The sequence below is a fragment of the Ochotona princeps genome, unplaced genomic scaffold, assembly GCF_030435755.1.
Source record: "Ochotona princeps isolate mOchPri1 unplaced genomic scaffold, mOchPri1.hap1 HAP1_SCAFFOLD_5556, whole genome shotgun sequence".
Lineage (NCBI taxonomy): Eukaryota > Metazoa > Chordata > Mammalia > Lagomorpha > Ochotonidae > Ochotona > Ochotona princeps.
Genome location: NW_026697842.1, coordinates 966 through 11,635, shown reverse-complemented (window position 1 = coordinate 11,635; position 10,670 = coordinate 966). Strand labels below are relative to the sequence as shown.

Genomic DNA, 10,670 nt, shown 5'->3' with positions numbered 1-10,670 from the left:
CTAACGTATATATGCAGCGTGGATGATCCGCGAAGTGTGTAATACGTCTGTCTCATGAAATTTTGTCAGTCAACGTGCGCAGCCATACGCTAAGGTGTAGGCGGCAGTGCAGATTCATCACAGCTCAGATACTGAGTCACGAACAAAACATAAAGCGAGCAGTATACTCGGTGTCGGGTCTCCCTTTTCGTTGGGTAGGATATGCTGTCTCTCAGGCTTGCATACTGACACGCAGCTGTTCTATAGAGCCATCAGAAAAACAAAAGTAGCGGCAGCATTCTTGTATGAGACCTTAGTGCGTCCGTGAAGAAGTGCGGGCCTCTTCAGGCACGCCTGGACAGTTGCAACGCACAGAGCCGGTCTCAACGAGCACTCGCTGCCTTCTTGTGCGGTAGCAGGGATACTGAAAGGAAAACGTATACGAAGAACCGGAGGGCTGGAAGCAGAAGCCTATCGGCGGCAAGAGAGGTGAAAATACATGCGTAGGGGAGGGTGAAAGGTTCATGCTTTTGAGATGAACCAAGCGTGGCTACTCGTCCGTGGTACGTAGAAGCTGTATATAGGGAGAAATCACGTGTGTGAACGCCAGGTCTAGTGGTGAAACAGGCGTTGTGAAGAGTTTGCACGCGGGGATGTTGAGTATGTTCTGCACAAGCAGTCTGCACGGAAAGATGAAGGATTTAAAGCACCGGCGTCTACACACTATACTAGCGTAAAAAGTGCCACTGAGATATTTCATCAGCAAAGAGGCGACAGCTCCTCCAAAGAAGTTTGCGTCCGAGTTCTTCATGCTTCCCATGCCCACAAGTACCTGCCCACGAATACGTGATACACACGATCCAGTAGATGCCGCGACGCTTTTGTTGGTCCAGTTATAAAGACGAGTTACCTCTGGTGGCTGACAGCAAATAAATAATGTTAATGAGCGTCTGTGTATGTCACCTGGTCGCCATCGTACACGTTTCTCACCCTCCTTCGTCCATCAAGGTGGAGCTCGTGTAACTGCCTATTTTGCATTTCACATGGTCAATAGCTCATGCTCATACAAAGTGGTTCGAAGTATAATAATTGTTATTTGTCCATCTGTCGACATAGCATGCATACCGTCACAAAACATAATTTGCGAACTTTCGACCTGTGATAACAAGTGGATTATACATATGCCGCGCTTTGCACGCTCTCGAATGAGTAGGCAGCCCCTGGATCTCTACCTATGTAGCATTCCTTCCTGAATTTGCGTTGTCATCCGCGTCTAGCTGCCCACTTCAAAGGGCTTACGCGGGCATGTGTATACGCCCGTTGAAGTACACTACATATGGTGTCAGAGTTTCGCTCCAAAAGGCACGCAAAATCACCCGTATGCGCTCTGTTCTCGGGCAGCGTGCTCCCTGTTGGTACGCAACGCACTGGCCTCTTAAGAGCCACGAATGCGTATGCCTCTTTACCAGTGAGTGCCCACAGTACATGGGGACCTTCCTGTGAATGCATGGCTTCACGGCCTGCTACTCAGCAAATATGTGTATATTAGTCTGTATCATTATCATCGTATATATGAATATAAATGTATCACGTGCGTGCACTGGTGGAGTCTCGCACATACATTTGGTAGGGGGCGCGACCTTCCACGAAACCATATGCATAGTGTGCCAAATATCAACAACAGCGTGCAAAAGTTCCTCAGTTGTGGTAGTTGAGACATGAACACCGACGCCCGTGGCACTCATACATCGTGTTGTCTTCCCACACGCATCCCATCTCCCGATCTGCTAGGTGCTACACGATGTGCATTTATCACTGCAGGGACATAACTTCAAAACTAATGCTGAGAATGCAGATATTTGCAGGCATATGCGTACGAATCTGTATACGTATATATGCATTTATCATTTTCGTACTTTCTTTATGAGGACTCACCGAAGTGTCCGTAGGTGTGTACGATCGCTCAATACTCCCGTGGCCCGCCGTGTGGGCAAGGGCTCATGTGTCGTTCGACAGGGCCCCACTGGCACTCGACAGCACTGGCACTATATGTGGGTGCTCACCACCCCCGATTTTCAATGCACCATCACTACATTCCCCCCAAAATCACTGACAGGTAGCACCGCCTAGCATGACTCTTCATATGTGCTACCATGAATTCTTTGTCGAGGTGATGTATCAGATGCTATTCCAATGTAACAAGGCGGGACAGGGCTCACAGGAAGTAAGTGATCACGGTAAAAGCCATCGAAGTTAGTCAAACTCTATGTTCCATACAGCAAGGAAGCAGTGCCGGCATTAGAGTGCTGTGCGACATGCCTATCGGGGATGGGGTCTCCCCCGATGTCGGCTACAAACGAACTTACGCAAGGAACCTGAAATCATGGTGAGCCTCTTTGCTACTGTCCCTCTGCTTGAAGATAGGTGCATCAACCGAGATTCTCTCCCTCAGAAAGAGGATAGCCCCCGACTGTTTCGCTACAAACCAAGACATCTGCTTCGTTGGGTTGCTTTCTCCGAGGTGGTTCTTTCTTACGCAGTCTGTATCACAGTGGTAGTTTGTCTGTTTATGTGACGTCGACTGACGGTTGACGTCGTGTTAGAAGCAGAGAAGTCAATTACGATAAAGTGTGTGACCTCAAGGTGTAGAGAATATATTATCACTACGTCGAGGGAGAGTGTGTGAGGAGGAAGTTGCACCGTTTGCAGAGCATTATGTAATAGACGGTAGGTAGCACGGCTGTTTAGTCTAGTGGTATGATTCTCGCTTTGGGTGCGAGAGGTCCCGGGTTCAATTCCCGGAACAGCCCCATGCCTATTGGGGCATCTATATTGTGTGGCCCACTTGTTGTCGGCTATATATAAAACCATCATCAACCTGCATGCAGTAATAGCTCCTTGTTCCCCCACCACGTGGACGATACCTTGCAAAGCATGTCCTACCCCGGTACTCGGTCACACCGTACGCTCATTTCCGGAAAGCGTGCATTAGCCACTTGGCTCACCACGTCTCGGCTGTCTTCCCTGAAAATGTAGACGACTCTGCCTTTCGTATACATGAGTTATTGTACATGAGCGAACGCTTCATAAGGATATGATGGTTCTCAAAACATCGCACGTACGGTCCTGTGTACTCCGCTTTCCATTGTGCGTAGCCGTTTTCAGCGCAAGCGTCCCCGGCAAACCCGCTGTGGGGTCTTTATAATGGCTATCTTCTTGCACAACGTAGTGGTCAGCAGCTGTGTCCGCCGACGCTTCCTGGGAGAGCAAGGTACCAAAGCTCTCGAGCAACATGCTGGTGAACTCCGTGGAGAACGCGCATATCAATCTGGCAATTACTTGGAGATGCTTATGCATTCTCAAGTACACAGACATGCACAGAGGTTCTCGCTGGCGCTGCACTAAACGATAGCACCAAGAAAGAGCCGCTAATCAGTTTCTCTGAATGTACGAAGGTGACATATGTACAGACGTTTTACCCGCGCAATCGTACATATCCACCATATGAACATGTGGAGAATCTCTCCAGGGGCAGTACTCTACTTTGTATGTAAGCGTGGCTAGGGAGCGGCGTGGGGCTGCTCTAGGTGGCAGCGTACGCAAGAAGGCAGCACTCAAGATGTCTGTTTGGACAATGTTCATCTAAATGCTTGTGGTCGGTAACGCTAATTATTCGTTATTTACCACATAATGCCGGGCACGCGGTGTATGGTGCTCGCTAAAGTTAAGCAGGTATGTCTGGCGAGCGTCTACGCAAATTGAGCGTATTCTAGCACTGCTTGAACTTCTGCTGCTTCATGTTTTTCCTTTGGCATGGAGGAGCCGAGACGGATGTTTTGGACCGAACGTTTTTCTGGTGAGAACGGAGGTAGTACGTTGTCGGTGAACGTGGTGGATCGTGAGGCATATACCTAGCACAAAACAGCTTCCAGGTTATGTTCAGGCTGTTTAGTCTAGTGGTATGATTCTCGCTTCGGGTGCGAGAGGTCCTGGGTTCAATTCCCGGAACAGCCCTCCGCGTTGTGCATTGCACACATGTCCACCGTAGCACAGGTGGGTTTGTCCCCACCTTAAGTTACTTACAAAACAGTTTATATTTCTCGCACACACTGTAGTACAACTACAATATTGCAGCATCGCCTTTCTTCGGATGACACACAAGTGACATTATACTTAAAATGGGTGTGCCTTTTTATATTTCTCGCACACACTGTAGTACAACTACAATATTGCAGCATCGCCTTTCTTCGGATGACACACAAGTGACATTATACTTAAAATGGGTGTGCCTTTGAACGGCGGTCAAAGCTATTGAGCAAAAGGATTCCTGTAGTCTTGGCACGCACATATGCCGAAGTAAGCTTCGATCGTGCACCCTACTGCGATTCTGCGTGGTGCATCCTCTGCTTTCGTGCTAACAGTAGTACCGCAACGTCCACAAGGGGCGGTCAGTGGTGTGAAAGAAGTTGCATGACTCGGGCCCAGTACCCCGCTCCGCTGGTGAGATAGATCGTATCGAGTGATCACGCGAGCGAGGCTATGAGCAGCGCCAGCTGAAATTACTTTACATTGCATGCGCCTTGCCAGTTGCGTACGAGAAGAGAGAACCCGTCGTCGGCTACCTCCACGAGTTACACGTTTATGTGGCACAGGTCGTGCGCATTAACAGAGTCTGCGCGGCAAGCAGTTGGCTGTTCGCTTGACATCTTGGAAACCGATTACTTCTATATCGGTTGCTTCGCTTTCCGCTTCAGGTTTAGATGTGTGCCAAGAAGGTAAATCCCAGATTACATTTTTTCCCCACAGCAATAGTGCGGCGCACCGCGCAGTCGTATATCCTCCTTGAACTGGATAAGAGGGTAACACGACAGTTGCAGGCACCACCCGTGGGAAAAGCACAATCCCCCCCGGTATTGTTCACCAGGAACATGTGTAGGCAGATACATATTACAAAGAACAAACGAGGTGTCAACAAGTACCAGCGGTGATATTGCACGAGACCTTTCCACTGGATACCACGACAGTTGTAGAGCACAGCACGACACATAGACCCCATGCCTTCCGGCCAGTTCTTTCTGGTGCCCCGTGTTCCGCTGTATCTACGCACCGTTCACAAGGTATGCATGACATCCTTTGTACCATGCAGAGACAGAATTTACGCCCCGTTATTGAAAAAAGGGGAATTCACCGTACAGCAACATGCTGCTCGCTGCTACAAAGCACCGGTGAAACCCACTTTTCATAGAAACAGTGTTATGGGCGCCTCGTACACACATATGTAAAGGCGTCGTACCAGCAACTATATGAAAAAACCCCCCTCAAATTTATTCCGTTGTATACCAGTGCACTCTTCTCAGCTATAAGACGCAGCGTGGACTTCGTCGCATGGATAACTGAAGAACCGAGAAAGAGTTTACCAGCTTCACTCCCAATTAGTGTTTCTTTCACCTTGTTAGTGTGTCGTCACTCTACAGTAGGCAAGAGAGCAGTACTATTGAGATGTTGCGCTCACCAGAAAGGGTCAGAATCCGCAGCTTCCCTGCGTGCCGCTCCCAGCAAGAAGCAATGCCCGGGAGTTACCCTTGAAGACAAATGTTGGGATAGATAACCTAAAACATTGAAGTGAGCGTCTTTGGCGTGGGGTGCTGTATGTGTCCTGACTTAAACCCTGAGAGCTCTGCGTACGCATAGCGTGTTGAATAACCTGTATTTTCCCGGGCAGGAACGTTTTGGAGGCCGCACGTCATATTTAATGCAGCTCCCTTGACCATCATGTACGTACCCCTCTTCGCAAGTCTCAACTGGAGGCTGTTCTTCGAGAAGAATGCAGCTACCGCCTCTCAGTTTGGCGTCTCCTGGACATGTGACTGCAGCAGCATGAAGAACTTTGCGGACGCATTCGCCGTGCTTGTTCGTACGGAAGCCCCTGGGACATGTAAAAATAGTATCTGCCATAAATACCCGCACGCAGGTGCCTTGAGGCGTTAGTTCCCCTGCTTCACAAGCGAACTCGGGCCTAATCGTGTCCTGGGACATGCAGATGTCATCTTTGTAGAGTTCGAGTCCCTCAGAGCAACGCAAGGTGGCTTTCTGGACCGTGTCCTTCACACAGGTGCCTCCATCGCGTAGCTTGAAACCTTGGTCGCACTCCTGATGCACGCGGCCAGCAACCTTCTTCACGCATTGTCCGTTATACACGGAGTAGTCGGCGGGACAGACAAGAGTCGCATCTGCGGTGTGAACCGCTTCGCAAACGCGCCCGTATTCGACACTTCCAGACGGACACTCGCTGCGCGGTTTCGCATACTCTTGTTTTACACATACTTGGTTTTTTAGTTCGTATTTCTGTGGGCACTCTAGCTTAGGAGCCTTTTCTAGGCGTTTCACACAATACACATCACCGCCGGTATAGACGTCCTTTTTTTTCTTTTCAATAGCCTGCGGGCGCGTCTTGGGAGGAATGACGTCCATATCGTCACTGATGCCTAAATGACGGCTCATTCCTGCAGGATAGAAAAATTCAGTATCTCCCCCTGTGATGCTGTATTTATTTGCAGTTTGGTGCTGCAAAAGCATATTTCTTTCAATCGATTCCTTGGTCCTGGTCCTCTTCGTGTACTTACGGTCCTGTTTTTCGATGGGAATACCTGTGGAGGACTCTTCTTCTTTAGGAGAGTGTGGATCTTCCCACGTCTCGTCGGCTTCCTGCACCAAGTCGTAGCCGGGCTCACATTTGAGCGTGGGCTCCGCCAAATTTGTTGTTACGCAGTCCTTTCCATTAAAGTCGAACCCGGGCGGGCACACGGCATTTGGCTGCAATTTTACTGAATTTTTACAGATGCCGTTCTCCATTTTGTATCCGTGTGGGCATTTATGCTCCACGCGCACTGTATCCACTTTGAAACACATTCCATTTTCAATTTTGTATCCCTTCGAGCAGCCCACTCGCGGTTGACTTACTTCCACCAGAAAGCACTTGTCACCGTGCTGCTTCGCCTCTGGAGGACACACGTGTTGTGCTTTCTCTTTCACGTCACGGATGCACACGCCCGAGCTCTCGCGGTATTTGTAGCCGCTCTCGCAAACAGGCTGCGCTCGACTTTCTTGAGATCGGATGCACGCTGTTCCTGTAAACGTGAAGTCTTTCGGGCATGTGGCTAGACCCTTGATAGACTCCTCTCCTTCGCACTTGTCGCCCACCACTTTCTCCCCCTCACTGCAAACATAAATACCCTTCACTTCATGCTCTGACACGCAAGCGCCGTCCTGAGAAACAATGATATGCGGCGAATTAAAGAGCAGCAGGGGATTTGATGCTAAGAAATACAATTCACAAGGCGAGACAGCCCTCTGTAAGTAAGTCCATAGTACATGGTCTCAGGTGACATTGAACTATCGAAGGTAGGCAACTTGAACACGCAAGGGGAGCTGCGCACCATCTGGCTATTGGGGCATTTCTAGCTGGTGACACACAACAAAGGGACACGCGGAGGCATTTGGAAAGTACACCTACAACGAAGATTACTGGCGGGGCTGAACTACTGAGTACTGCGCCCGTGGTTGACTTGACTGCAGCATAGGCTCCATTATACACTCACAAGCCAGTGTTATGGAAAAAGGAGAGGAGAGTTGACTTTTGTGGAGCTCGAGGACCGTCGACTATAGACGGATATCAACAAGCACTTATTCGGCCATTCACTCGTTCGTGGGTGGAACCTTCCAGAGATAAGAATGGGGAGCACACAAAACACGATGTTACGGAAGCATCAGCAGCCTGACTAGCCATTCATCAGACAGGTCAATTCTTAGGTCATTGAAGCCAAGTAAACTAAAAGGTGCACATGTCGACAGGAATACCATTCACGAGTGATATAGCAGCATCTTTCGAATTTCTAGAGTTGAAACTGTATATCCCCCAACCATGTAGATGCAGACGGCCGTCGGGGCTGAACTAGACCAGGAGTCTCGCACTAGTTCCCCCACGTCACGTTTTCTGATGAACCTGCTTAGATTCATCCGGAGTGCTAGGTGTGTCAGGGTCGTTGTGCATTCAGCAAACCACCTTTCGTCACCTCACTGCAGACAGTAGGCTTCCCGGGTCTCTATTTTCATTTTTCTTCGTTCATAATAAGCTAATGTGGTGGAATTGAGGAGCGGTCTAGACCTGGCAGCATCGATGTGGTGGCCGAGAACCACCAAAGGATATCCAACTCAAACGTCTATGCTGTGTAGGATGCATTGTCTACAAGATGGAAAGTTGTATATGACACCAAATAGACTCAATATTGTAATAGCCGTGGTATTACCGTAAGAAAACTGGACCTCCTTTTGCTATACTTGTGCTATTATAAGCATGCTATCTCCCCCGCTTGAGACGCCCTCTGTGCTCCAGTTTTACGGGTAGCGATGTAATGTCCATCGCGGGATGTGCGCTTGTGACGGAGTAACATCCTGTGTGCATAGACAAGAAGCTTCTTGATAAAGGCCTCGCGTAAACGGTATATGGGTACAACAAGAATTCCGCAGTGCTTTCACCCTGACCGCGTTTGCAGTGTCTGTGCGTTTGGCCCTGGCACGCTATAAATTTGCCGAGTCGACGCTATGCTGGCATTTGCAATGCCATTGTGTCTTGGAATACATAACACGTACTAATACGATTTGCACCCCTCATCGGTATCTCGTAAGATTTCTATGTAACCACCTGCTGCTTTGCGCGCCCGGCGGGATCGGGTCTATCATACGTGTACGTGCACGGCGCCTCCCGGTGAGTGCTCGTGAGCAGTGAAACGCTTCTCTCCCTGGATGACCTTCCCTCGACGCTCTTGCACATGTTGCGGAGCTTGTCCACATCGGCTAAACCAGTGACATTAGACTTGCCTTGAACGTCGAGCGCGGCGGGCAGACCTGCAACGGCTTCCTGCTAATCTCCTTTTTGCACATTCCGCTGGCGATATAGTAGCTGCCCGGACATTCCTCATGAGCGGCGACAACGTCGTCATTTCCAGGGATGATAGGAACTCCCTCTTGAGACGGTTCTGCAGCAACGTGCAAGGATGCAAGCATCAAGAGAAAAAGGAGGCGTCCAGCGACTGACTCCATCCCGGTGTATTTGTGTGGACAACGACTCTGCGCTCGTAGAGGATACGTATGGTTCAAAAGGCCAGGCTCTTGGCAAGAACTAAGCATTACAGTTTGTCGCACTATTCGTGAGAGAAAAGATCGTTTGCATGTAGAGACGAGGAGAGGAGCAGCGAAATAGTCCATGTCCAAGCATCACCACACAGGGGATGATCCGAACGACACGTGACACCCCTGCGCGTGGTCCAGGTCTAAACATAAACCTCTTGTCCGCGTCATACAACCAAACCCAAATCTCAGAAGTGCGTTTTAAAGAGCTGACTGCAGATGATATACGGTCTGCTTTGAGCCAGGCCTGCGAAAATGTGTCAGTAGTCACTGCGCACTCACGCAGGTTTTCCCGTCTCAGCTCCGCAAAACGTCCGCCTGTCAACTAGCTCGACGGACAACCAGTGTCGGTCTGCTTCGTTTAGGTCTTCCCTGCCGCGCTCTGTCAGCTCACTGACATCAGCGTGAAAAAGGCTCAACAGGTTTGAAATTTCTGTTCTGGCACTACTATTTGAAAGACCACAAAGCTGTCAGAGGGGACGTACTCCTTTCTTTTGTTGGTTACTAAGGCAGACAAGTGTATGAGCGACTTAGTGCAGTCAAAAAGCATGTCAGTCAACAAAAAAGTATCCAGCGCTTGAACTCATGCAGCACGAGATGGCAACAGGCTCTTCCTGCGTTCATCGTGGAATCCTTCCCAAGATGCTCATGGAAGTGTGTACGACAGAGATCTGCACCTCTTTCGTGAAAATGGAACTACTGCGTTGACAAGCTGAAGAACAGCGATTTCGCGGAGGTGAGGGAGCTTTTACTGGTCGGGTGTCCCCATCGGGTGCAGAAGTCCTAGTGGCCTACCTCAGGGCAATCATCATATCGTCCCTTCGAAGTTCGCCGTTCCTGAACAGGGCATGAACTTTTGTCTGTGCGCCAAGCAGGCCCACATGCCCATGATTATGTTCAAACTTTATCTCGAAAACGGGGATTCAGGTGCCGCCTCACTTTCATGTCTGAGGTTTTCAAGTTCTGGCCTGTTTCAAGTTGACAGGCGCCTCAGAAGTGCTTTTTACGTCTGAAAGCTCCGAGTCGACCTCCATAAAAACACTAAGTAGCTCGAAGCCTACCTAGACAAATGCGAAGAAATGCATTCGCACACAAAAACCTCCGATTCCTCGGATGCCAGGTGCCGTATCAGCATGCAGACGCTATCGTGCACGTTTCTCTATTGCCTTGATAAGAACACTCATACGCAGGATCGCAGGGACACGGATGGCCTGCGTGCATTCCAATGTACACTTCTGCTGCCATAGATGCCTCCGCAGCCATCAGGCTCGCACGCGCGCGCGATAGCTGTTGCATGATGAGATTGATGGGTTTCCGAGACTCCCTTCATGATAAGACACGGTGGTGGCGACACTGGTTATACTGTGCATGGCCCCTTAGCCACGGAATACACAGTGTTTGTGTTGTCTCTTTAGCGCCAGACTTAACGCGGAAACTTTTTTGAGGCTTGCAGTATGAACACACCACCGCAAGCAGCGGAACCAGACAGCGGTCGACCGCTAGTA

The 10,670-nt window shown here is 49.7% G+C and overlaps 1 protein-coding gene and 2 non-coding genes across 3 annotated transcripts; 2 read left to right on the top strand and 1 right to left on the bottom strand.

The window, feature by feature from the left end:
• Window positions 1-2,717: 2,717 nt before the first annotated feature.
• On the top strand, window positions 2,718-2,789 carry TRNAP-UGG (transfer RNA proline (anticodon UGG)). The gene has a single exon. It is a non-coding gene; the product is annotated as a tRNA-Pro (tRNA).
• A 1,132-nt stretch (window positions 2,790-3,921) lies between these two features.
• TRNAP-CGG (transfer RNA proline (anticodon CGG)) lies at window positions 3,922-3,993 on the top strand. Its single transcript has one exon. It is a non-coding gene; the product is annotated as a tRNA-Pro (tRNA).
• Window positions 3,994-5,640: 1,647 nt separating this feature from the next.
• On the bottom strand, window positions 5,641-9,078 carry LOC131479056 (latent-transforming growth factor beta-binding protein 2-like). The gene is made up of 3 exons (XM_058659677.1): window positions 8,857-9,078; window positions 6,691-7,245; window positions 5,641-6,396 (listed from the first exon to the last, which is right to left on the bottom strand). Exons 1-3 carry the CDS (start codon window positions 9,076-9,078, stop codon window positions 5,641-5,643), a joined length of 1,533 nt encoding a protein of 510 aa, XP_058515660.1.
• Between the last annotated feature and the right edge of the window lie 1,592 nt (window positions 9,079-10,670).